Raw genomic sequence first — 26222 nt, 5'->3', positions numbered from 1 at the left:
CACAGGTGTGCATTACCACGCCCAGCTCAAAGCCTTTCGTTAAATCTTATTTTAAAATTTTCTTTTTGAGACAGGGTCTCATGTAGCCCAGGCTCTCTCATGCTTCCTATGTAGCTGAGAACGACCCTGAGCTTCTGATCCTTCTGCTTCTCCCGAAAGTGCTGGGGTCATAGGTAAATGTCACACGGCTGCCACACTTAAACCTTTAAGGGGCTGTTTCCCCACTTTTTTTCACATCCCCACTGTCCGAGACTGAGTACCCCACACACAGTGGTGAGGACTTATGAGAGACTTCCCCAGGCATGGTAGGCACTTTCCCTGCCCCCACCCCCACCCCCACGCAACAGCTTCCTGTTCCCAGGCAGAAGGAGAGGTGAGTGTCTCCCCTGGCCCCAGAGAGCCTGCCCCACCTCAGCCAAGGTTCTAGGTCTAGTTTTTCCCACTATGGAGAAAATAGCAAGAAAAACAGATGGGAGCTGATACCCTGTGCTGAAGGGTCGGCTGGGACCCGGTGCTGGAGGAGCCCCAGGAAAGCTTTAACCCCAGGGGCTTTGGGCAGGCAAGAAGGGTCAGGGGAGTGGGGGAGGGGAGGGAGGTCCCTTCCGGGCAGTCCTCTCTTCCATATGGGATACTGTTAGTGTCCATTTCTCCTATCATCTGTGTCTACATGTAGGTCTTGGGATGGACCCCACTCTCCGAACTTGAGGTCACCTGGTTCACCCTCCAGTTTTAGGTGGTGCCCTTCCCCCCCCCACCCCCACCCCCCCCCACCCCCCCGTGTTAAAGCAGAGGCTATTCTGAATCTGCTACCATTTGCATCTAAATGACCCAGTTAAGCAGGGTCCTGAAGGGGGTCTGGGCTTGAAAAGTAGGAGACCTGGGCAAGTAGACATGCCAATCCATATTACTGTCATTCTGTTATGTGCTACCGGCCCACACAGTGTGGTTATGGAGTTCCCAGAGACATGGCTGCAGAATGGCTTTTCAGACTATTTAAAAAAAAAAAAAAAGATCTAAGGGAAAGATTTGGACGCAGTAATGGGGAGCAGAACCCTCGGCCCCACCCTCCCTATGTCTGCAGCCCCTCTGCTTTGGGAGAGGCCTACCTTGTCTTTCACCAGATGAGGGTCAGGATTGTACCCCCCGTAAGGTGGTCTGCCTTTCTGTGTTCTTTCCCTATACGTTCTTGCCCAGAACTTGCTTCCTTGTGTCTAGAAGGCTATGAGGGATGGGGGAGGCACTTGAAGATCCGCATGAGCCAGATCTGTGTGAGCTGTTTGGACAGTACTAGGGCTGTGTTTGCTGAGCTCCTGGGAGTGCTGGGATGGTGCAGGTACATTTTGCCTAGGAGCTTGGTGGGGTAAAAGCCTAGGCTAGGGAGTATTAAGAGGGTGTTTTCAGAGTATTTGAACACATGTTATCTTATTCTTATATCATCCCTACTCTCTGAAGCAGGATGAAACTGAGTTAGCAAGTTGCAGGCTCATGGTGCCTACATTCAGGCCTTCTGACTGCAAAAAAGATACAGCGGCCTGGATGTTCTGCTGCAGATATGCGTGAGAAGAATGGTTTTCACTGTGTTGGCAGAGTGAGGCAAGAGACTGAGCTAGCTCTATGGCTTCTCGATAGTCTGGGAACACAAGAATCCTGTTATCTATCACAGAGGCGGGGGCGGGCAGGACTGTAAAGGTGTTAGAGTCTCGGCTGCAGTCAGTCCTCACTTTCTTGGTTGGAATGGAGGGACTAGATAAGAGGTTCCAAAGGCCATCGCCTGCTGGCCTGTCAGAGGACCGTCTGCTTCCCCCAGTGATGCCCTCGTCTCTGTAGCCTGCAGGAGCACGTGGATGTCAGTGGGTCCCTATGGGTCCAGAAACAGAAAGCTGCAGATCCTAATGGCACCGGACAGAAGAAAATAGTTGGAGCCCTCCCTTCACAGCCCAGGGCTCTGGAGGCCACCCCAGCCCTCTCAGGAGCTGCATTGGAAAATAACAATTGGGCAAGCCGCAGCCACTCTGCAGCTCCTTGGCACAGAGCTGGGCAGGCCCAACCTTTGGCACTCTTTCCAGTGCCAGAGTGCCAGCAGAGGACACTGTGGCTGGCTGCTGAGTAGCATGATTTTAGGGGAAGCGGAAAGCCCCCAGGGATATTATTAAAACCCTCGACCCTCAGTGACAAGAGAGGTTGTCACCCCTGGCTGATAGGCAGCCTTGTCTTACATGAGTCATTCCAAATGTGCGTGTCTTCTGTGCCTGCAGACCTGGAGAAGATTAAGAACCTTACCTGTCTCCTTGTTCTTGTGCTATCATCGATTCACCCCAAATATGAGCGATGTAGGGCTGGCAAGGCAACTTAGTGGGTAAAGAAAAGCACTGGCTGTCAGGCCTGACAAAGATCCCTGGGACTCACATGGTGAAAGGAGACAACTGATTCTCCTAAATTGTTTTCTAACCACCCCCCCACACACACACTGAATGTAATTTTAAAAATTTAAAAAATTTTTTAAGTAGGGGTTGAAGAGATGGCTCAGCTATTAGTCCTAGGTTCAGTTCCCATCACCCATATACCTCAGCTGACAACCATCTATAACTCTATTTCCAGAGAGTTAGATGCCCTCTTTCCTTTCCCCTCCATGATTACCAGGCACCCACAGAGTTCACATAGACACAGAGGAAACATTCAAAATCATAAAAATAAAACAATAAACCTTTACAAATAGAAAATGATAAACAGGGACTAGAGAGATGGCTCAGTGGTTAAGAGCACTGGCTGCTCTTCCAGAGGTCCCAGGTTCAATTCTCAGCACCCACATGGCAACTCACAACTGTCTGTAACTCATGTTCCAGGGGATCTGACACCCTCACACAGGTATACATGCAGGCAAAACACCAATGTATATAAAACAAAAGTAAATAAATCACACTTTTAAAAAGATAGACAAATATGAGCTGTGTAGAGGCAGGAATTTTTATCTTGTTCCCAGCACTGAGAACTGTGCCCCGTGTACGTAGAGAGCCTTGATGGATGTCTGTTGAGAACAGCATCCACGCAAGTGTGCCAGTGCGTGGATGGGAGGAAGTATGAAGTGCTAGCAGATGCTCGGTGAACACCAGGCTTTCTTCCCTGAGAATCATCCCAATTAGGCGAGCATTGCTGAGCTGGTCCTTGACACCAACCTGTGCGACGGCTTGAGGGTAATGGGAAGCCGGGAAGCAGGAGATGAGATGCTCACAGCGGAAAGAGAACAGGGCTAGAGGAAGTGGGCCTGGTGTCGAAAGGCTTCTGGGGACTCTCTTGCTTTTTTGCCACCTGGCTCTTCGGGAGAATGGGGACATGTTAGGAAGCACGGAACAGTGCTGTTAGCTTCTGTGGGGCCTTGGGAGGCTTCAGAACTGTTTCCAACCTCTGTCTAGTTGGCTGTCCTTGTACTGCCACCCTAGCACTGTTATAGCCCAACAGTGAGAAACCAGGAAGGTCAATGTGAGCAGTCAGTGAGCTGTACTTGGGCCATTTGCTTAATACCCTTGGTACTACTTTCTGTTATTTTATTGTTTTTATTTTCTTTCCTTGTTTCTACTTTTTCTTTTTTGTTTTGTTTTGGTTTCCGAGACAGGGTTTCTCTTTGTAGCTCTGGTTGTCCTGGAACTCCCTCTGTAGACCGGGCTGGCCTCGAACTCACAGAGATGTGCCTGCTTCTGCTTCCCAAAGAAAGAGATCAAAGGTGTTTGCCACCATTATCTGGTTTCCATTATATTTATTGGCATCAGTATTTCCTCTCTCTGCTGGAGGAGAAATAAGGCTAGGTTTTACAAACTCTGGACTAATCTTAGATCCTAAAGACTAGGTTCCTGGGCTAAAGACATACTCACTCTAGACCTTAGATGTGTGGAAGCCTCAGGTGAACCCCAGAAGAGGAGACCACATATAATCATCTTGTCCTTTTTCCCTTCAGGTACAAGACAGTGGTAACTCAGCGGCGGGCAGCAGTGGCCATAGCTGGCTGCTGGATTCTCTCTCTTGTGGTAGGCCTGACACCCATGTTTGGCTGGAACAACCTGAGTGAGGTGGAACAAGCCTGGATAGCCAACGGCAGTGTTGGGGAGCCCGTGATCAAGTGTGAGTTTGAGAAGGTTATCAGCATGGAGTACATGGTCTACTTCAACTTCTTCGTCTGGGTGCTGCCGCCACTGCTCCTCATGGTTCTTATCTACCTGGAGGTCTTCTACCTGATCCGCAAGCAGCTCAACAAAAAGGTGTCAGCCTCCTCTGGTGACCCCCAGAAGTACTACGGGAAGGAGCTCAAGATCGCCAAGTCGCTGGCCCTCATCCTCTTCCTCTTTGCCCTCAGCTGGCTACCGCTGCACATCTTGAACTGTATCACCCTCTTCTGCCCCACCTGCCAGAAACCCAGCATCCTGATCTACATCGCCATCTTCCTCACACACGGCAACTCGGCCATGAACCCCATCGTCTATGCCTTCCGAATCCACAAGTTCCGGGTCACCTTTCTGAAGATTTGGAACGACCACTTCCGATGCCAGCCCAAGCCTCCCATTGATGAAGACATCCCAGAGGAGAAAGCTGATGACTAGGCTCTGCCTTGCTCCGTCTAGCCCGCCGCACCCAGTGGCTCTCTGTTCAACCCCCATGTCCTCCCTGTTCCCCCTGTCCCACTGTTCCTCCTCAGCCTTCCCAGCTGGGCTGTGGGCTGTGGACACCAGGGAGGCTCTGAAGAGAGGCCATGGAACAGGGCCCCTTCTGTAAGGAGCTGGCTGCCCTGTACCTTGGGGACCTGGAGGAGGTTTGGAGGTGGGGCAGGCTATGGCAGGGAATCGGGTGCCCTCAGGTGAGAGTCTTGAGTGCCCCATTCCTGGCCGTTCTCTGAGCAGTTCAGAGAGCTAGGGTTAGAATATTCTGGCTCCTACTGTCAGACAGGGGAGCCTGCTATTAGGTGTTGGTGGCCCAAGGGACCAACTTCAAAGTGAAGAAAACAGTCCCTTAGAGGTGGATGAATAGAGAGAAATGGATAGCCGCCGCTTTGCTGTCTCTCCTGTTCTCTAGGAGAAGATAGTGAACCACAGGGAAGGAGACCTCAGCCCCTCCTCCAAGGATTGTTGTTCTTGGCCACGCCGGTGCTCTCCTGACCCCGGGGAGAAGCCCGGGGTTATACTTGGGAGAGGCAGGAAGAATGGGTCCAGGGACTGTCTCTCACATTTGCTCTATTCACAGCCTGGGACTCCCAGTGGGCCACAAAGTCCTTGGGAATAAAAATAGTGCAGAGGGTGCTGGCCTCACATAGCCAGCAGGGAGCAGCACTGAGCCCTTCTTGCCCTGAACTTCCTGGGAGTCTCCGATGTAATTTTCTGTCTGGGCCACCGAGCTTCACCAACTCTCAGAGCAGGCCTGGACTCTCCCGAGGGACACCATCTCTGCTTCCAAGCCCCAGGAAGTACAATCCTTGGGAGCATGCTGCCTGAGGGGGGAGGAAAACATCCAAGATCATCCCAGGTGACCCTGGGCACCCCTGGTGTGCCCAGAAGTGTGACAGACCAGACCAGACCAGACCAGACCAAAAGAGATTGCTGCCTTCAGTGTGAGAGAGTGCCTTGCTGGCATTTAAATATCCAAAAGGCTCCTGGAGGTGGCTTTAGTTTAGGAGCTGTGTTGCAAATAGAGTGTAGGCTTTGGGGGAGGTCTCAGGTGGGACCAATCCATGTTCTGCTGAGCCTGGATGTCTTCCTTGTATGGACAGCAGGCAGAGGAGGGTGTCAGGTTCTCTCCTCCTTGGGTGTGAATATTGACTCCAAGTCTTGATTCCAGGCTCTTCCTTCAGTTGGAGGTAAGGTGTCCCTGGCTCTCAAGGAGGCCCCTATGTCTAATAAAAGATTGTGAAGCCCTGAGGAGAGTGGGGTGCTGGCACCCCAGCACTGCCAGGGGGCAACCAGACCACCTCAGCGGAGAAGATGTAATGGTGGGGGTGGAGGGGAAGCTGGGAGAGGGCTGTGGAGGCAGATGGAAAGTCCCAGAGATGGTGTGTCTGTTGCTATAGTTACACATTTAGGGTAGCACATTGTGAATCAGAAAGCAAGATCCAGAACACTCACATGTCTAAAAAAAAAAGAAAAAAGAAAAAAAATGCCTGTATCATCGTGAGCCCCTTCCTGTTGGCACTTTTCTAATCTTGATAGTGTCTCCCCTTCATAGTAACATAGTATTTTCCCATCCATCATGACACTCACCACCACAGAAACCCCACACACCTTTATTTGAATGTTTCTCACACAGTGTACAACTCTGAAGAGGGTGCCAGTCTCTGCCCCTTTAGGGCCCTCTTGTACCCAGAAGGTATGGCCTGGGGCCTGCCAGGCCCAATCCTGGGTCTGGACCCAGCCTCTGGTAGAGGGAGCCTGCAGGTGCTAGAGGCCCGCCCCCACCCCCACCCCCATTAGCTGTTCCTATGGTCTTGGAGACTCCTGGGGTCCTGATCCTCACGTCTGCAGGATGTGACAGAGAATGCCCTTCTGCGTCCTGGTGTGTGACCAAGCTGCTAGAAGAGATAGTGGGGAGTCGGGTAGAGAACCACCTCCACCCTTCCCAGTTCTTCCTCAGACTTGATTCCCAGTGCTGAGCTCTGCTCAGTGCAGCTCTGGGGACTTGTTAGTTCACCTCAGAACCACCAAAGGAACAAGGACTGGGTCCCTACTTTCCTCATGAAGGAAAAGAATGCCGATGTTTACAGTCACTCAAAGGCAAGTCCAGATGCTGACCTGTGACCAACCACCACCCAGAGTCCCCATCCCTTCTGGACCTCCCCAGCATGGCCCAGCGCTGCACTGTCTTCACCAAACTGAACATGCATGCTCTCTGTCTTTTGCTACAAAAATGGTACCCGGATCTGCCTCCTGCCCTCCTGCCCTCCCCTCCCCATCTCCAGTGACATTTTGTGCCTGGGGGTGGGGTGGGGTGGATTCTTCTCTCCCAATGTTCTCTTTAACACCACGCTCTCAGTAGAGGTAACTGAAGGAGTGGGTCCAGCCACTCACCTGTCCTTGTCCCGGTCTCTGTCTCTATTGCTTTTCAGTGTGTGGCAGACGCTGAAAGAGATACCACAAGTTAGAGCTTTGGGGGAAGACAGGAGGGAACGGAGAGGTTTGAGGTCAAGAATCCCCAGCACCCCAGTCCCCAAATAGGAAGAACATCTTCCCACTTAGAAAGTCACACAGTTCCTCACCCCTCCCTACCCTTTTCCTGCTCCAGTTTTGCTCTGAGCTACATCTAGTCCAGCTCCAAAGAGGGACTCAGTCTGTCCACTACAGCAGGGTGCTGAGGGCACCCTTCTGGCTCCCACCTTTAACCTCCAGCCGACAATCCACAGAGGCCTCCCCCAGCACGTTGATGGCCTTGCAAGTGTAGACCCCGGAATCAAAGGGGCTGGGCTTCCGGATCTCCAGGGTGCAGACCCCTTGCTCGGAGACGGCACGGTACTTGGGGTCACCCTGGATGTCCATCTTGTTTTTCATCCAGATGATCTTGGGCTGGAAGCAAGGTCAGAGGAGGGTAATGAAGTAAGAACAGCTCTCAAGAAAGAGTTTCATCCCTGCAGCCTCCGACCACCCCACCAGCCCAGGGCCCCTGACCTTAGGTGATGCTCGAACACTGCAGAAAAGCTGCGTGCTATAGCCAGGAGTGGAGGTATGGTCAGCCAGGGGCTGGGTGAATGAGGGTGCTTCTGAGAAGTCTCGCTCAATAAACTCTCTAGGTTTGGCAGTGATATCTAGGTTCAGGGGAGAATTTGAGGTTATAGGGATGCAGGAGGCTTCGGAAGACTGGCCTCATCCCTAAACTTTGGGACATTCAACCTGGTCAACACGTGAAGACATCAGAGAAAAGCCTCGCTGAGCAGGGCTGAGGCTGATCAGGAGGTGAACAGTGAGGAGTGGGCGTGAAAACCTGAGCCACGGAGGATTGCCGCAAGAGGCGAATATCACATTCCATTTCTGTCTGCCTCTGAGACCCGAGTGGCTTTCCTTTTTAAACACAAAATGCTCAGGGCTGTGATGCTCTAGCTGATGTTAAAGAGTGTGGCTTCTAGGGTGAGTGAGATGGCTCAGCGGGTGAGGGTGCTTGCCACCAAGCTTACCACCCCAGTGTTTAGTCCCTGGGACCCACGGGGTAGAAGGAGAGAACTGACATGTGGTCCTTAGACTTACACATGCACGCGCACATGTGAACACACACTCACACACCAATAAATGTAATTAAAATGAGTAGCAACGAAGTGTGGCTTCCAGGGTCGGCGTGCGTGCGTGCGTGCGTTTGTGTGTGTGTGTGTGTGTGTGTGTGTGTGTGTGTGTGTGTGGTGTATAGGAGAGGGATATCTGGGATAGATAGGGGTCCTGGAGTTTCACATATGGCCCCACTGACAGATGCTCAATAGGATGGTAAATACCGCAGCTGGTCTTGTGTGGGTGATTGATTTTTAGCGATTGCCAGTTTACCTATCATGTACACATTACCCTGCAGAGTCTGTTCCTGGGGGAACTGTGTAGGGGACCCAGTGACTGCTGTGATGTTAACAGCCACTGTCTAAGTACACAGCCTCCTGAGGGGCACTGCTCATTTGCATGGCTTTGCTCTGATGTTTGCTAAAATCAGTCAGTCATAGCGGTTATTTGCAGTCACTCCACATCAGTGTGCGTACGCACTTGCACATACGCTCACGCAGAGCTGCCGAGTGGGGTGGGGTGGGGTGAAGGTGGGGGTGGGGTGGAAGGCAGCAAATGTTCCGGGAAGCAATGGCTGAGGAGAAGCTGAGAGGGATGCGAGACACGGAAGAAGTGGACAGATGTTGGCTCACCAATCCTGATTCGGTTCTCTGCCCAGGCTCAGACCCACTTACCTGCCTTGTGGATGTGAGCTAGCTCCTTGGTGGTGGTGGCTAAGTCACTGAGGCCACACTGGTTTTCTGAGAAGACCCGAAAAGAGTACGAGTTGCCGACGATGAGGTCTGAGATGGTGCAGGTGGTGGGGTGATAGCGCTCCAACACTGTGAACCATTGCTGCGGGGAGCTTGCCTGGGTTACCCTCAGCTTCTTGTCTTTCCTGCTTACCCTAACCCTCCTCAGAGGGGCTCATTCCATGTCCCAGCTTTGGGAAGGCTAAAACCGTCCAGCAGTGGGCCCGAGGGACTAGGAAGTGGGAGGAGGACCTCCCGGGTCACTCACATGAGCTCGCAAGCCTCACTACTCAGTGTGGCTGCCAGACACGCAGCCTCATTACCTAGGCACCGTTTAGATACGTGGCTTCCCAACCCCCAACCCCAACCACCTGCATCAGAATCTACATTTAGCAGATTCCCAGATGATTTATATGCATGATAAGATAGTTGTAGAGCAGTCTAGTGCAGTATACCACACAGACTGAGGTAGAGAAGACAGAGGCTTGCCCAGGACCACATAGGGGAGTCAGTCAGCAGTAGTTGGCCTGGTCTTTCATCCAGAGCCTCTTAGCAGGATGGACCCCTTTGAGCCTGGACTGCTTCTCTCCCCACCCCAATTAGGCCCCAGCCAGCCTCACCCCTGTCTTTTTGTCTGCCTTCTGTACTGTGTAGCCCAGGAGCTCTGTGTTGCCTGTGTCCTGGGGTGGTGTCCACTCGAGGGCAGCATTGCAACCCCAGACGTCCAGTAGCTTGATGCTGCTTGGGGGCCCGGGCTTCTCTGCAGAACCAGATTATAAAGGCCAGTGAGGAGAAGTAGGTCTGGGGCAAAGTCTCCACACCCAAGATTTGGTACCTGCTGTGAGACCCTAGCCTTCCCTCACCCCCACCCCACCCCCACCCCATCAGCTCCGGGGATGGGGGAAGGTTGAGGGCTATGGTTTTGAGACGACCCTTTCCCCTCTGCCCATGTACCAATCACCAGGATGTCAATGCTGGCCTTGGCTTCCAAGCCTTCCAGATGCACGGTGAGCTCATAGCGCCCCGAGTCTGAGCGCTGAGCGGAGCGAATGAAGAGGATGGAGTCCTGGTCCCCGCTGCGCACATTAACTCTTTGGCTGTCCAGGGCGTGGCCATTGTGGGTCCAAGAGACCTGCGGCTTGGGCTTCCCCTGTAAGATGGGCTTGGGGTGAGTACAGATTGGTATAAGCACCCCACTCACCCCATTCTATCTGTGCCCGAGAAACCCGCCCTACTGGTTCCACCGTTGTTAGCCAGAGCCATGTCCTTTAGTGTGTGACCTGACCTGGGGGCTGCCTCGCTCTCTACTCACAGCTGAGTTATATGCAAAACTGGGAAGTAGAGGCCATCTGTATAGGTCACTGGCTGACTCCTGCACGAATCCGGACATCCCCAGGGCTCCCCTGACACACCAGGCACTTAACAGTGAGCTAGGCCTACCTGGAAGGGGATCTGCAGGTTGACTGACTCTCCCACCTGGCGGATATAGGTCTGACGAAGGTGTCGGGGAACACGGATCTTGGGGGCTTCTGAAGCAGAAGGAGAAAGCAAGTGTGGGTTCCTGGCTAGACAGGACAGCTCCTACCTGCGACGGCATTCCTACAGTTTGAGCTGCCTCTTCACTGGGAGGACAAAGCCTTCGATTCTGAGACCAGGGGACACAAATCCCTTAAGGCCCTTGGGGAGCTGAGAACTGAGAGGCTCCAGGGAGGTCAGAGACTGTACGGCGGTGTGAACTGGTTGGTATCTCCGGCACTCCCTTGGCACCTCAACCTTGCCAGGCTAGGATTTGCTTTGAGTCCCAGGCGAGGCTCCAGATGGACCTTGGTGGCTCTCTGTCTCCCCCTGGAGGGAGGCAGGTTCTGCACCTGTCAGCCAGTGTGTCTAGAGAGGGAAGCAGTGTGTTCAACTGCTGATTCAGCATCCCAGGAGCCGGGGACTTTGTGAGGAAGTGAAACCCCACTGACTCAAGCTCAACCTCCAGGCCTGCTAGGCGGCTCTAGCTCTTTGTACAGAAGCGAAAGCAGACACACAAACGTCTGCTCTTGGGCCTTTCAGTCCATACAGTGTCACGGTGGCCAAGTCCTTCTGTAAGTCTTATGTCAGCCCCCTATTCTGGTAGGGGAGCCATTCCTGACTATGGCCCAATCAGGTGCCACTGGACATGGAAGCTGCAGCAGCTGCCATTCCTGTCCCTGGGGGATGGTGTGGGGACTGAGCCTGAGCCTCCTAAGCAGCAAACAGGTGGCAGCAGTTGGTCACTGGCACGCAGGGGACAGAGTAAGAAGGAACACTGTGTCTCCAAGGATTAGCTGAGCAGGCACTTGGCTCCGGAACACTATGGTTTGGAATGCTCTAGGGACAGCTCTGGGAGGCCAGGAATGCCTGGCAGCTCCAGGTGGCCAAGAAGGGGACAGCTGAGCAGCCCAGGATCCTGGACAAGTCCTCCACTCTCCCCTGCCCAGCCCATGAGAGGTCCGGCTGTTCCCCCCTTGTTTGTAGCCTCCTCCCCACTTTCTCTCCAGGAAATCCCCTTCTCTCCTGCCAGAGGAATTTTAATGGAGAGGTAGGTGCTGAGTCTGGCTTGCTTCTTCAACACCAGGCCTCAGAGACATCTCAGAGTCTGAGCTTCTTGGGGACCTGGGGGGAGGACCTGGGACTCTGCCAACCAGGCTGCAAGCAGCGCAGACATCCTGCTGTTTACGTGTGTGTGTGTGTGTGTGTGGGTGCTATCTCACCCAGATAATGCTCTTGAAAACCACCAGAGCAGATGTCCTGCAGCTTGGTGGCTGTGAACAGTCCTGTGTGGGCATCAGAATCTGAGACTACAGAAAGACTGGGTGACTCTGTGGGAGTCTCTGGGTCCCCTTGGGATCTGCCTGGTCTGGATAAGCTACTATAGTGTGTGGTTCTGGTCTCCCAGGTCTTTAGATATTAAAGCAGTCTATTTCCTTGAATCCAAATCTGACTCCTTCTGTGGCCAAGATGCCTTCTCCTCCTGGAGGCCTTGACTAGAAATGTAGGGCTCTATCTCCGGCCTCCATCCATCCCTCAAAGAACAAGAAGGAAGATGGAGAAGGTCTCAGACACCTGCTTGCCCGTGTCTCTCTTCACTCTGGGGCCCCCACACTGTCCCCAGATAGCTAAGACAGACCAAGTGACTCACTGTCATTAACAGTCTGAAATTTGATCAGCTTTGGGAGGGAGGCACTAAGGTTAATGCACCCTGCAAATAGAAATATTAGCAACAGGGACAGCAGCTGGTTTCTGGGTCTGCACAGAGGCACTGCCCTTTGGGGGATGAAGAAGCCTTCAGAGGCCCTTTATACAGCCTTTTTTTTTCTTTTCATTGGGGTCAGGATACAACATGGGGCAAGCAGGCCTTCCCTGTCTTCCAGAACCTTTAGAGAGCCTGGAACCCAGGTTTGAGGAAAGAGCAAATGATCTTTCATAGCTTCAGAGATTAAGACTAGGAAGAAGTAAGGATGGATGGCTTCTAGCATTTGGGAGCTTGGCTTTGTCTCTGGACAACAAGAAGCTGCTCCCTGATGGTAGGGGGCTGGACCATTCAGGGAAGTGGAGTCTTTGACCTCCTTCTTGCTGCTGAGGAACCTGAACCTGCCACAAGGCAAGACACGTTGGCATGCAGCTTGTGCATGTTAGCGTGAGATGGGGGGAAATGGCTGCCTGGGTCCTACTGACCATGGCCTCACTTTCCTCATTACATCTAGTCTGTGAGCGAGAGTCAAGGAGTAGCTTTACCAGTGATCTCTTGGATGTGGACAGGCTGGTCCAGCACAGCTGGAGGGCCTGCCCCTGCGGAGCTTACTGCAGTCACACGCAGGAAGAACTTGTCTCCCAGGGCCAGGTTTCGAACCGTCTGCTGGGTCACCATCACAGGCCGGGGATTCACAGGCACCCATTCTGAGGCTGAGGGCAGCGGAGAATGTCTGGCTGTTAGTGATGTGGCAGGGGCACCCTCCCCACCCCCTACCCCTGGGAGTGGTTTCCTTTTCAAGGGTGATGTACACTAGCTGACCTCACTCTTGGGCTATAGTCTCTCTCTCTCTCTCTCTCTCTCTCTCTCTCTCTCTCTTCTTTCTCTGACCTTGTAATACCAAAGAGGTAGGGATGCAGAAGGCCAGAGAGGGCTGGGCACATTCACCGAGTCACACACAGCAAGGTAGGGGCAGAGCCAGGCCAGGCTGCATGTGGCTGTCAGAGACGGGGACTGCTTTCCCTAGCTGTCTTGACTGTCTCCTACTTTACAGTCTCCTCCTCTGGATCTTACCCACTTTCTGCCCCCTGGGTTAACTCCTCCTGAAAAGGGTCCTCTGAGATTTAGTATGTCCTTCCCTTCTTATAGATCATTGTCCCCCCCACTCTTCTAATATTCAGAGGCTACCTGGACCTGGAGGACAGGAGGTCTCCTGAGGTCATCGGACATCTCTGTGCCTTCAGAGGTCCCTATGGAGCCAGGTGGTAGCCATTAAGACCACTGCTTAGACCTCCCTCTGTACGCCCTGGAGGTCCTGGAGTGACTCATGGCAGGGACTCCTCCCTGCTGCCCCCCCCCCCTCAGCTGGGTGGAAACAGAACTCAGCCCTGGGCTCACCTCCCTCTCGACAGAACTCCAACACATAGCCTTGAAGGCCCAGCTTGCCCAGCTTCTCGGGGGGCTCCCAGCTCACAGTCAAGGAGCTGTGGCTCACATCCTCCAAGGTCAGCCGCAGTGGGGCACTGGGGACATCTGGAGGAGGGGGGAGGAAGCCAAGGTGAGTGGAAGAGCCCCTCCCCGCATACCTGCCTCCCTTCTCCACCTTTCCCCACTTCTCGTCACCTTCACGTGGAGGCTCAGGCTTAGTGGTTGCGGGCATGGCAGGAGCTGCAGGAGCTGCAGGAGCTGCAGGATCCTGTGCCTCAGGCTTCTGAGCCTCTGGAGTCTGCTCTTGCCCGGTGGATTCTGACGCTGCCCCCTCTCCAGAAGGCTCTGTAGTGGGTACCTTGGCAGGCTCAGGTGCTGTCTCCTTTGGAGTAGAGACAGAAGCCTCAGAGGTAGCTTTTCCTGTCATTTTTTTTAAGCTGGTGTGTGTGTGTGTGTGGGGGGTCAAGCTGACTGTTTAAGGGTCAGCAGTAGGTCTGGGCCTCCAGGCTAGGTCCATGCTTATAAAGGCAGGGGCTGCCCCACCCCCAGCAAACCATTCCCAGCTGTGGGGTCAGGTCAGGCAGGGGGACAGGGGGGCAGGGAGCACCCAGGCCAGGAATAGCTCTGGGGGAGGAACCACAAGGGCCCCTTGAGAAGTATACTACCTTGCCATCACCCCAGCTAGACCTCACAGCCAGGGTGCCAGTGCCCAGGTCAGGGAGGGCAGAGAGATGAGCTGGCACATCGCTGGGGCTGCAGGGGCTGGGTAATGAGACCTGCCATCTGGAAAGGAAGATCAAGTCAGGCCCATAAATCTGGTCTTCTCAGGGCCCCCTTGGGCCTGAGTCTCCTCGGAGCAGAGCCTGGAATTAAGAATACTTGAAGCACTGCCCCCCTCGGCCCTCGGCCTTCGCCGTCTCTCTTGGTCCCCACAGTCTCTGGGGACTCCCACTTGTGCTGTGTGAGGCTAAGGACCCCACAGAGGTGAGAGCTGAGATGCTGGAGGTGAGGCTGGCCTGAGGCAGGTGCTCCAGCATGAGTCCTGGGAAAGGGGACTGTGGTGATCAGTCTTCAGCCATTGTGACATCGCACCATAGGCTCTGTGAATTATAAACAAGGGAGGTGATCTTTCTTAAGGCTCTAGAGGTTGAGAAGTCGAAGATCATGCCCGCTGCACTCCCTGAAGAGCTTTGTGGTGATTCAGAATACAGAGAATGGGCAAGCCAGACAGAGGAAAATGGATGAAACACATGCTTTCTATCCAGTTTCCACTCTGGAGATAGCTAACCCATTCCCTTAGTGATATTAACCAATTCACAAGGGAAGTGTCCTATGGCCTAAAAACTTTTTAAAAGCTGCCCCCCCCTCAATTGTTAGTGACAATTAAAGGAGTTTTAGAGGGAATATTCAAGCTAGGCCCAAAAAAGTCCTCTGGTTTCTGTTTCTGTGGGAAGGCTGGGAACTTGTTTACACTAACCCTCAGACTTCAGTTTCCCTTCCACTACTGAGAACCCTCACCTCTGAGGATAAGACAGGCAGGCCTGAATCTCCTTGCCTCTTAAAAAGGGGACCTGGGCCCAGACTCTGCTAGTGTGGGAAGCAGGGCAGGTTCAGACAAATTCCTAGTCACTGAGTCATTTAGTCAAGATGTTAAGATTGGTAATAATTTGAAATCCAGAAAATGCCATGTCAGGGAGGGGGAGCAGTCCAATGTTTCTCTGTGGGTGGGAGCGTGGATCAGAGAAATGACTTTGGGAAAAAATGAGGCAGGGAGTTGGTGTTATCCACAATGTGCCTGATCGGTGGCTCTGAGCATCCACCCTCTGGACTCCCAGGACACAGGATGAGATTATTTGCAGAGGTATCACTTGTAGCAGAAACACAAGACTCGGGGAAATGGCTGTCTCTGAACAGCAGGTGGATAAACAACTGGAGTGTCCATGCTGTTCTAAAGCGGAAGCAAGATGACCATGAGGAGCCACGGCTGGTCTCACAGAGCAAGGGGCAAATCACAGAAACACGGTGATGATCATCCTGTCCTTGAAATCAAATCCAGAACCACATGAATTTGCATCTCCAAAGTGCATCCATAGGTGGCTTCAAAGTGCATGCATAGGTGGCGAGTCAAGCACAAGGAAGGAGAGGTCAAGGGTAGCCTAAAATGACAGCCTCCAGGTGAGGGGACCGGGTGATTGTTACTATAGAGGTTCCGAAGTCGCAGTGAGGTTTCCCTTCAATAGTTCTTCAAACTAGACCAATATCCCTCACACTCTCTTAAGCAGGGATGGTGTACCTCACAATTCAGGAGTAAATGGACATGTAACTTATTTTAGGGCTGTCAACAGTATTCCGGCTCTCACCTTTCCTGAGGACAGGAACTCAGGAGTGTGGGCGTCTCTCAACCCCAACTGTCTTTGTGAGGTGTCAGTGGAGGTCCTAAGGAGCCTGTGTCCAAGCCTGCTTGGGTATCCATGTCCTCTGTGAGGTGACTCAGTGTTGTGCTGGGTAGGGAGAACCGATCTCCACCCTGGCTTCTGACTCTGCAGCTATAAGCGAATCTGACTAACTCGGCAGGAGCCTGAGTCAGCCAGGAGAACCTGTCCCAAACTGGGAGAAGGGGGGCCTCACGGGACAGGGACACTTCCTAGGAGAGCTCACAAACCTGGGGTTTTAAAGACCTTGTGTGGTAGGGTGAGCAGTGGGCAGGAGTTAGAGCTGCTTGGCCCACCAACCAACATGCAATGCCAGGTAACCTCTACCCCTAAGACCCTGGCCAAGCACCTTGCCTTTAGCAGAGTGGCAACCTTGGAATCAGCTACGTGTGCCTGGCTCCAGCTGGTTCAGATTTCAGGGCAGTAGATTGGCATTGGCTTCTTTCCACCTCAAAAGCAGAGTCACCGACATCAAGACAACTAATGGTTATCCCAAGCCAGATAGCCAAACATCAGGGGATCACAGATAAGATCCCAATTGCTTTAGAATACATCTTATCCCGGCTCCCTTAATAAAGCCATGTCTCAGCTCCTGGAAATTCACAAGACCAGGGTGGGAGTGTCTCCTCCACACAAAGACTGGAAATGGCTGCTCTTCTGGGCCAATACGATTCCATCTTCCTCCCTTACTGTCCCAGGCCAGCCTGGGCAGGGAAGCTTTGATAACTTTATGAGCTGAGAGAAGAGCATGAAGAGAGTGGACACAGGGACAGAGCTGGGCACACGGACAGCACTGGACTGTAGACAGTTTTCAGGCAAGCAGTTGGGTGGACTGCCTCTAAGATAACAAGGTATGGACCGCTCAGGAGTATGGGGCTAAAGGCTAGCTCTCAAGGGTCTGGAGACCCCGGCCCTGAATAGCATGAAAAGTCACTGTCTTCCTTTCTGTCCCTAATGTTCTGGGTTCCTGAGCTTCCTAATCTGTTCTGTGGCTATCTCTCACTACCCTTTAGGGGCGTGCTTCTCAACCTTCCTAATGCTGTGACCCTTTAATACAGCTCCTCATGTTGTGGCGACCCCTCTCCCTCAACCAGAAAATCATATCGTTGCTTCTTTATAACTAATTTTACTACAGTTATGAATCATACTGTAATTATCTGATATGCCACCCCCAAAGGGGTCAAGACCTACATTCGGAAGACCGCTGTTCTAAAGGGTCAGAGGGTTAAACGGCTTCTTCTCAGGACCTGCAACAGTCTCTTTCCATAAGGTACTTAATTTGGAAGTCTGCTGTCAGCCGTGCTCAGGTAAAGCCTATACTTTCCCCAAGGCCCAGGATCCCACCTCTCACTAAGGCTCCTTAGGGCCCAGGATTTTGCATCAAGACCTCAATTCTGTCAGCTCTGATTCCCAAGTCTCAGAGAAAGAGATCCAGAAAAGATAGGTGAGTGCCATGGTCCCACATACCCATAGAGACGGCCACAATTTATAGCACACCGTTAGGCTCTGGCAATTTATTGAACGGCTGTGGAATGAGGGAAGTGGGACAATTAAGTTCCTAAGGGAAGGGCTCAAGTTGGGCTTTGCAGAGGGTATAATTGGTCCCTGGATCCTGTAAGATGTTTGCCTACTCGCTCCAAGTGGTGTCCTTTGGCCAGGCGAGCTGGTTAAAGGGAGGTTAGAGTCTGAGAATTTGCATTCCTTAACAGGGTTGTGTATCTGCCTCACACTGTGACTCTCACAACCCCACTGTCCTACCCTAGTTCCCTGTTCTCCATAGCTGAGCCTGCTGTGGCCCCTTACACAGGTGCCAAGGGAAGGAAACTGAGGCCCAGTTGGGGGACTTAGCATTGCAAGAGATCAAACTCCTGGCCAGAGGGTAGGGGTACCATGTGGGAAAGGGGGAACTAAGCCAGGGCATCCTTGATGGCGTTGGTGAGTGGGAAGGGTTCCTTCTGCGGACAGGAGCCCCGGAAATCATCCAAATCCAGTGCCCACACCATGGCTCCCGCCAGCTTCTTCTCCTTCAGGACCCCGACCTGATGGAGGAGACGGGGTAAGGCGTTGGGAAACTGTGCCCTGGGACCCTTCCCAGACGTTCCCACACACCCAAGCTCAGCCCTCGGGCAGGAGACCAACTCCAGCTGCTTGGAACAAAACAAAGTCTCCTTCTTTGATCCCGGGTGTGGCTTCAGAGAAACCTACCTTGTTTTTGACACTCTCCTTGTCCTCATACCCCACCCACTGGTTGCCCTTGGTAGCGAAGGGAACCTTCTCGTTAGAGAGTCTTTGTACTTCAGCTCCTTTGAGGAAGTCGCATATCTGAAAGGTAGGGTGGTGTGGGAGGCTTGTCAGGCCAGTAGAAGTCAACCTTCAGCCTGTAGCCTCCCTCTCCTAAGGCTCAAAGCTGCTTGCTTCATGCAAATTTATGCAAAACAGATGCAAATATCTCAGAGTTCAACTGCTTTTGCTCAAGGGCTTTAGAGATCTGATAGCCTCCTCCATCTGGGACTTGAAGAAGGCGAGCAGACACCCAGGGCTGGCCCCAGACCACTGGGAGCGGCAGAGGCAGAGATGAAATGTCCACAGAGATTCTTGACCATTGCTTTTCCTGGACTGGATTGAAGGACCCAAGGTCTGAGGCCAGAGGAATGTTCTAGGAGCTTGGTGCCTGCTGGAGGTCTTCAGGAATAAAGGCTTAGAGTCCCTCTTTCCTTCTCCCAGGGAATGCTGGAGCAAATGAGCATGTTTTTATTCCCAAAGGAGAAAGTGTGTGCACTGAGGGAGGCCTGTCTTTCCTGGGGTAGCCTATGAAGCAACATCATTACCTCGTAGTAGGCAAGGGTCCCTGCCTCCTTGGTGAACCGGCCTGGTATTCCAGATCCTGAGATTGGAGCTCCCAACTGATTTTCAGACGTTGCCAGAGTGAAGCTCTTCCCAAAGGTGGGGATGCCCATCAGTAGCTTGTTGAGAGGGGCTTTCAGATGTATCATGTAGTCCACGGCGTAGTTCTGGGGTAGGGCAGAGACAGCAGGGACAGTTAGCTGGGCCAGGTGGTGAGCACATAGGGTTGTACCATTAATCTGCTGCTGAGACAGATGCAGCCACAGTTCCGAGGTGCAACTGGGAATCCCCATCCCTCAGGGAACTGATAATGCCACTTAAAAATGGCCTTTAAAGGCTTGTTCTTGAAAAGCTCCTTGCAGGCACAAGAAGAGATTATTAATGTGTGGCAGACAGAAATTGGCTGGCTGGCTCAGGCTGCACAGCAAGTAAAGGGCAGGCTAAAGCTAAGCTCCCACCTCTTAAGTCCCCAACCTCCTCCATCCTGCCCCCCCCCATACTTGGTCTACACTGTCAGGCTTTCCTCAGTTTCCCCATCTGTGAAATGTCTTTTCTAACCTATCTTGCAAAAAAAAAAAATGCATTGAAAGAGAAGAGAGGCTGTGTATGCTCTGGCGGGTGGTAGGGCTTTGTGACTTTCTCCCACATTCCTTCCAGGAACCTACCACATTGCTGTATCTGTCAAACCTAGTGTCCATCTGGCCTTGGAAGAGGGGGCTGTGATGGCCTGTGATTTTGCGCCAGACTCCATGGAAATCGTAGGTCATGAGATTGATAAAATCCAGGTGTCTGAGAAAAAGGAGTTGAGGGTGAGGTGGGAAATTGGAGATGTTCTTGCCATGGCCCAGTAGGATGTGGGACGCAGGCATCAGAGAAACGGGGCATTGACCCAAAACCCAGTAGCTTCAGAGACAGCTGTCCTAAGCACTGGTCCACTTCAGGTGTGGGCTCTGGGTTCTGGTGGTGCCCTCAGAGTGAGAATGGACTAATTTCTGAGGATCTCAAAACACAAACACACATGCACACACACATACACACACACACACACACACAATGCACATTCACACACATGCACAAACACACACATGCATGTACATGCACACACACATATATATACACGCATGCATACATCTGCACACCTGCACACACACATGCACATCCACACACATGTACAAACATGCACACCCGTGAATGTACATGCACACACATGTACATGCACACTTATACACATGTGCATTCACACAGATGCACAAACACACACATGCATGTGCATGCATACACATACACAAACACATGCAAACACACATGCACACACATGCACACATATACATACACACACACAGGAACTCTCTGCTTCACCTAAGCCTTCACTCCTGGCATGCTTATTGTGGCAAAAGCCAGTCAAAAATGTCATGGACAGCCTAGCATGGAAGGAGAAGTTCCAAAGGCTGGCTTAGCCTACATCACTCATGGGGAGCGAATGCTCAGTAGCCCTGTGGAAAGGGGGCTGTAGGCATAAGACAGCAATATGAGCTCCGGAGATTCAGAATAAGTGGATATAACACCTCCTTTCCACCCACCAGTTAAAGCACCAGTCTTATTATACCCCAAGGTTCTAAAGGACATTTCATATCCTTGCTCCTTGCTCCTGCGTTTCCCATGGACTTGCCTGTGCCTTTGGAAGAGATGCTGTGTAGCTGTTGGCAGTTCAAACTCATGTGTAAGGAGAAGGGTGATGGGAAAGGGGACTGTCTTCCTCTGCATCCTGATACATGATGTTTTCTCTCTGTGTGCTGCCTCTCCCACCTCTAGCACTCTGCTTAGCATAGGGAGAGCACCATGGAGTGGCAGGTGCACCATATCATTCTTTTTACTACCCCTTCCAAACCAATATCATTCCGAGCGAAAAAGGAAGTGAAGTCTCATTGTGGCCCACTTAACAGATGGGAAACTGAGTCACAGGGAGGGGAGAGTTGCCAAAGTGTATATATCAATGTTTCGGAACTCCTAAGTCTTCATGGGATGAGAGGGCAGGGTGGGAAAAGGTATTGCCTGAAAAGCTTCTGAGGGCAGGGGACTCACTGGGCTATCTGGGCGACGTCATAGCCGGTGTCAATGGCCACCTTTCCTGCTGACAAAGCTGCGCTGAGCAGTAGTTTCTCTCTGCCTGGCTGGACCTCCTTTGTGAATTCCGCATTCAGTTCCTGGTTGAGAGGGAGGCAGGTAAGCAACAGAGGCCAAGCCATGAGAGAGGTTTACATGGGGAGACCACGGTCTGGGTACCTTGCTGACCTTCCCCACCTGCTGTGATCAATGACCTGCTTGGAGTTCAGGCATAGAGAGTGGTCTGTCACAGTCCCCTCTCAGGTAATCTCATGCTTTTACTGAAATATCATTTGAGAACTGGGGAAATAGCTTAGTCTATCAAATACAAGGACCCGAGTTTGATCCCCCAAAACCCACACAAAAAGAATAAAATGCCAGGTACAGTGCTGTGTGCTTGCAGTCTCAGTACTGGGGAAGCAGAGGCAGGCAGGTCCCTGGGGTTTCCAGCCAGCCAGCCTAGTCTATTTGGCAAGTTCTAGGCCAAAGAGAACCCTTATCTCAAAAGAACAAAACAAGGTGGGCAGTCCCCGAGGAATGACAACTGTGGTTGGCCTTTACAAATATTTTATACATATACGCATGCCCCTATGCGCATGCACACTCAACCCCCACTCACACTCAAACATGCACATATATGCACAATATGGTTTGGACCAACATCATTCTTAAACCCAGTGCACACCCACTAGCAAGCACTTAACGACTCCCTGTCCTGGAGAGGTCATCATATGGTGGGCAAAATTCTTGGAGGACACAAGTCTCTCAGTCTGCTTTTTTTTTTTTTTTTAAATGTGAAATTCCAAGGTCAAAGAGATTCATGGTACTGTAGACAGTCTGTTTACACCATCTCTCTGCCTCTAAAAACTGGAGGTGCTTAGACCCCTTCCCCTAATATGGACATATTAGGTAGCCGGTAGAATCAACTGGAGAGCTGGACAGTAGACAGAAAATGGACACCCACTGAATGGGCGCCCTGCTCAGCCACTGGCTCTGGCTTCTTAGGGCTCCGCCCCCACCGCCTACAGTGGTTATAAGAGTGCTGAAGCCCTCGTGCTCATTTCTGGGAGGTTCTTGGAGGAAGAGAGCTTCACTAGCCATGTGCTAGTTTCCCTCCCACCTCTGCCCAGTGCCAAGCACCTTGATCAGGGTGGAGAAATACTGCTTGTCTCTTAAGCCAGGGTAGAGCCAGGCGAGATCCAGCCCATCGAATCCATAAGCCCGCAGGAATGGGGCAACCGACTGGACGAAAGCCGTGCGTCTCTCAGTGTTGGAGGCAATCTCGGAAAATCTAGAATAAGATCACTGCAGAGTGAGCTTGACACCCATGTGCCAGGGATACTGGCCCTACAATAGGATTCCCAGGGCTTGGGAGCAGGGGACCTGAACTGACAGATATAGGAGAGCTTCCAGTCTGGGAACTTAGAGAGGTATGTACTTAGGGGCCAAGCATTTCTATTGTCCCAGGCCAGCCTGCTATTTTGAACAGTTCCCTGACTCGCACTTCCCTGTCTGTAAATGGGATAACTGTAAGACTTGCTGCGGTGGAGAGGAGAAAGACCGGGGTTCCTGGTGGTCACCCAACTCCCTGGGAAAGGGCTCTAGCCCAGTGAACACTCAGTCCGCAGGAGTTATTACAGCCAGTCCACCCTGCTTGCTGCTCCTGGTCTTTGCTCCAAGGTGCGACTAACAGTCTCAACCCTTGTCATCTCCCATTGATTCCTTCCCACACTCCCAGCCTTTGTGGCAGGAACTTGGAAGTTCCTCTCATGCCTGGGTTGTAGTAAGAAGAGCTTTCTAAGCTGTTCTTGGTGGCGCACACCTTTAATCCCAGCACTCGGGAGGCAGAGGCAGGCAGATTTCTGAGTTCGAGGCCAGCCTGGTCTACAGAGTGAGTTCTAGGACAGCCAGGGCTACACAGACTTTCTAAGAAGAGAGGGCTACACTGGTACATGCCTATAATCCCAGCACTGGGAGGGTCAAGGCAGAAGAATTGCCCAGATTGAGGCTAGCCTGAACTATTATGCAGTAAATTTGAAGCAAGCCTGGCAAGTTATCAAGATATATATTACTTCATATATATATATATATATATATATATATATATATATATCATATAATATATTATATATCATATATTATATGTGTTAAATATATGTATTACATATTATACATATTATGCATATATATATATAAAATATATATAGTGTGTGTAAAAGCATTGCAGAAAACAAATATCCACTTGGTGATTTTTTTTTTTTTGCTAAGTACCTCTTCCTCTCTGGCCCTGGTTTTTCAAATATGTATAAGGCAACTAACACTGAGGCCTCAGTGCCCTGCGAGTGTAGAGCAACAGGAACCTGTGACACCAAGCCTCCACCGTCTGCCTCTCTACTCCATCCTGCCCCAGCCATGAGTCCTACCTTTTTGCGCCAAATTTCCACCCTCCAACAGACAGGAGGGTCTTCAGGTTGGGGTTTCTGTGGAGCAGAATAACAGAGAGAGCAGGCTGGAGTGAAGCGGCTATGACATTGGGGACCCCATGTCTGTGGACCATAGAAGAGCTCTTGCTTTCAGGGAGGGACGGATTAAGTGCCTGTTCCTGACATTGATGTTCTAGACAGGCACAGGCTCCACAGTGGTGACTTGGAGGTTCCCCACAGTGGGAAAGCCAAGGAAAGAGAGGTAAAGGGGCCCACAGTGGTGCCATGCTCCATGGAGCTACTGTGGGGACGAGAGAGGCCCCTTCCCTGGGCCCCCAGTGATACTCTTTGTCTTCATGTTGCCATCCCAACACAGCCCACCAACCACCCAGTATATCCTCCACCGAAGCCCAGGACCTCTGGACCAGCCCAGCTCTCTGTCCCTCCTCCCCTATCCTGGTCAGCTCGTGCCCAACCTGATCTTCAGTTTATTCAGCTTGTCATAGTTCGACTCATCATTCCACTCCCATGTGCTAATCATGTTGTCGCTGCTGATGTTGGCAAAGCTGTAGATGATGTGGGTGCACAGGAAAGGTTGGATGGCGTCTGGTAAGAAGCTTCCATCGCCTGCCCGGTACTGGGACCAGCTGGTGAAGTAGCAGACCAGCTTGTACGCAGAGCCTGAAGGAGAAGTCTGAGGTGGGATGGAGTACCAGTGTGGTGGTGGTGGTGGGGGTCAGGGCGCGGGGACAGAGTGTTGAGCAAAATTAAAATTCTTCAAGGAAAGGGGCGGGCCGGCCTCCTCTGCCTGGCTCAAGCTGATGAGGGTGAAGTGTGGCTCAGTCCAAGGACGGAGGACTTCCTGGAGGCAGTGGCTTCCAAAAAGGACAGAGGCCCAGCTGTGCCATCCAGTGTCAAAGATGCCCTGCCTGTAGGTCCTGCCCTACAGGGGAGGGGTAGTCTTTGATTAAAGAATGGCTTTGTGGATCTCTTGGTGGGAGTGGCCCTACCTGATTGCTGAGGCTCATTACCACAGGGGCTGAGGAAGCTCTTCCTCTAGTCTACTTCTAATTCCCCCTACTGTAAATGGAGTCAGTTGGTTGTGGAAAGAAACGGCGGGCCTCACTCAACCTTGTGGCTCCTGATAACTTGTTCTCTAGGGCACTCTGTCGAAGTCTTCACTAAATCTGAGCCCTTTAAAGTTTGTTATTGAAAAAAGTTCAAGTAAACAGAAGTGGAAACCAGAGCAATATACATACACCCATCACCTTGGCTGAACAAGTATTCCCAAGCCCTGGGAGCCATAGAAGAAACTGGAAGAGTATTCTTTCCTGCTAAGACCTCCTCCAGGAGGAGGAGGAGGTGGGTACTCACAGCTCTGGAGCAGCATCAGGACCACAAAACCTGTGGGGAAATCCAGGGTCAGACCTGGTGGTGGTGGGGGGTGGGAGGGTAGGGGGAATGGGGGGGCGGGTTAACTGTTCTTCCTCCTGCCCCTCCCCAGGTCTCTCCTCCTTTCCTTCCTCCCTTTCAGGCTCTGTTCTCCCCTCTCCCTCTCCCTCCTCCTTCTCTCTCCCTCCAGGAAGGTAGGAGGCTGGGCCCCCTGTGCAGTAGCTCTTTGGGTAGTCTGGGCCCTTTAGCCTGAAAACTCTGCAGCTCAGAGACCTGTCAGCGCCACCCTCATGCCCATCCTGGCTTCAGTAGAGGTGTGCATGATGGCTTCTCCTGGTACCCAGCCTCCCAGTCAGGGCCTCTCCCTTAGGCTTCACACCTCCTTCTTATACCCATCCCATCTCACTCACTCCTCCGCCCCCCAAACTGTCCTCCTTACAGGAACTGTGTGTGTGTAAACCCAATTGCTGGCCAGTGGAGGCGGGGAGTCACCAGAGGAGGATTGAGAAACCCTGGAGTTTTGAAAGCCTTGAGCCAAGTCTTGCAGTACCTGCCAGCTGAAGGGTCACGGAGGTGGTGACCTAGGGCCTCTCTGGGTGGGACAGTCACATCTCCAGACCCTTCCTGCCATTTCTTCCCTTCCTACATCTTGCTTCTTGCCAGTAGTCGACCAGCTTTCCTGGCAGCTCCAGCTCTCTGTCCACACTGGAGCAGGCACAATTGGGTTATGTAAGCCATGGCACCCAAACAAGGCCACCATTATACTGCTTAGCTTCCCCCTCAGATTTTTTTCTCTCTCTTGGCTGTTTCCATACCTAGCCAGAGGCTAGGTAAGGACCAGAGAGCCTTGGGGAGTGGAGAGGGGAGTCCCAAATCCCTCCTTTTAGCAGTTGCTGATTATTGAATCTGGGAAATTGGGACTGGAGAGAGAAATTCAGGAGAAAGCTCTGAGCTCTGAGGCTGTCTCCCCCTCGTTTGCATGCCAGTGCAGAGGATTGAGAAAGGCTCCTTGGTAAGCTGGAGACTGTGATGTGACTCAGAATAAAAATGGGGGCAGTAATGGCCAGAGGTGGACTCTCCTGGGAGCCGACAGCAAGTTCTCAGATCAATATTGCCTCTCCTCTTAGTGATGCTTTGGGATCCCTAACCCACTGAGGCACCCCACTGGTAACCCTACAGTGGCTTCCCCTGGCTCTTAGTGGGGAAAGGGGGAGTCAGGTGAGGGAAGCGCTCAGCCCTGTGGGGCCTGGCTTCCGCCCTCTGAGCTAACATTTCCATTGTTTTTCTAAGACAAGCCTTATGAAGTAGCTCAGGCAGACCTCAGACTTCCAGTCTCCCTGCTTTCTTCTCCTAAGTGCTGGGATTACTGGTGTCCACTACCATGTTCACTTAAACAACAGCAACAACAAACAAAAGCCTTCCAAAGACCT

General features: G+C 52.1%; 3 protein-coding genes across 9 annotated transcripts in view; 1 reads left to right on the top strand and 2 right to left on the bottom strand.

Annotated features, from left to right (window-relative positions):
• The window catches only part of Adora1 (adenosine A1 receptor), a 36500-nt gene extending 28232 nt beyond the window's left edge, over positions 1–8268 (top strand). For 2 of the 3 annotated variants that reach the window (XM_029538777.1, XM_029538778.1), the window contains one exon: positions 3950–8261. In XM_029538777.1, coding sequence (XP_029394637.1) covers positions 3950–4589 — 640 coding nt within the window. In that variant the 3' untranslated portion in view covers positions 4590–8261. Of the gene's footprint in view, positions 1–3949 lie in introns of all 3 variants that reach the window. The other variant, XM_021197437.1, reaches the window with a different exon arrangement.
• Positions 7308–14026, bottom strand: Mybph (myosin binding protein H). The gene is made up of 9 exons (XM_029538691.1): positions 13794–14026; positions 13569–13703; positions 12716–12883; positions 10394–10482; positions 9908–10103; positions 9574–9713; positions 8897–9056; positions 7635–7771; positions 7308–7532 (listed from the first exon to the last, which is right to left on the bottom strand). The coding sequence occupies exons 1-9, from the start codon at positions 14023–14025 to the stop codon at positions 7308–7310; spliced, it is 1482 nt and encodes a 493-aa protein (XP_029394551.1). The 5' UTR covers position 14026.
• Positions 14027–17529: 3503 nt separating this feature from the next.
• Chi3l1 (chitinase 3 like 1) lies at positions 17530–25476 on the bottom strand. 5 transcript variants are annotated; one of them, XM_021198744.1, is made up of 10 exons: positions 25066–25214; positions 24775–24804; positions 23877–24081; positions 23401–23457; positions 22118–22268; positions 20957–21078; positions 19540–19663; positions 18859–19041; positions 18236–18352; positions 17530–18069 (listed from the first exon to the last, which is right to left on the bottom strand). In XM_021198744.1, exons 1-10 carry the CDS (start codon positions 25112–25114, stop codon positions 17938–17940), a joined length of 1170 nt encoding a protein of 389 aa, XP_021054403.1. In that variant the 5' UTR covers positions 25115–25214; the 3' UTR covers positions 17530–17937. The 5 variants fall into 5 exon arrangements, with proteins under 5 accessions (XP_021054403.1, XP_029394756.1, XP_029394758.1 ...); XM_029538896.1 differs by lacking the exon at positions 25066–25214 and adding an exon at positions 25343–25476 and having other exon boundaries at positions 17531–18069; positions 24660–24804; XM_029538898.1 differs by lacking the exon at positions 25066–25214 and adding an exon at positions 25343–25476 and having other exon boundaries at positions 17531–18069; positions 24669–24804.
• Positions 25477–26222: the final 746 nt, after the last annotated feature.

The sequence above is a fragment of the Mus pahari genome, chromosome 5 (assembly GCF_900095145.1).
Source record: "Mus pahari chromosome 5, PAHARI_EIJ_v1.1, whole genome shotgun sequence".
Taxonomy (NCBI): Eukaryota; Metazoa; Chordata; class Mammalia; order Rodentia; family Muridae; genus Mus; species Mus pahari.
The sequence above is the reverse complement of the archived record's forward strand: the minus strand, read 5'-3'. Positions and strand labels throughout refer to the sequence as shown.

Coding starts and splice junctions, on each gene's coding strand:
- Mybph (XM_029538691.1), bottom strand. CDS start 14,025: ATGACAGGAAAAGCTACCTCTGAGGCTTCTGTCTCTACTCCAAAGGAG. Junction 12,884..13,568: donor GGAGTTCTGTCGAGAGGGAG/GTGAGCCCAGGG, acceptor CGCTGCCCTCAG/CCTCAGAATGGGTGCCTGTG. Junction 9,714..9,907: donor CATTGACATCCTGGTGATTG/GTACATGGGCAG, acceptor CTGGTTCTGCAG/AGAAGCCCGGGCCCCCAAGC.
- Chi3l1 (XM_021198744.1), bottom strand. CDS start 25,114: ATGCACACCTCTACTGAAGCCAGGATGGGCATGAGGGTGGCGCTGACA. Junction 22,269..23,400: donor TGGAAATTTGGCGCAAAAAG/GTAGGACTCATG, acceptor ATCTTATTCTAG/ATTTTCCGAGATTGCCTCCA. Junction 18,070..18,235: donor AGGAGAGTGTCAAAAACAAG/GTAGGTTTCTCT, acceptor CTCCTCCATCAG/GTCGGGGTCCTGAAGGAGAA.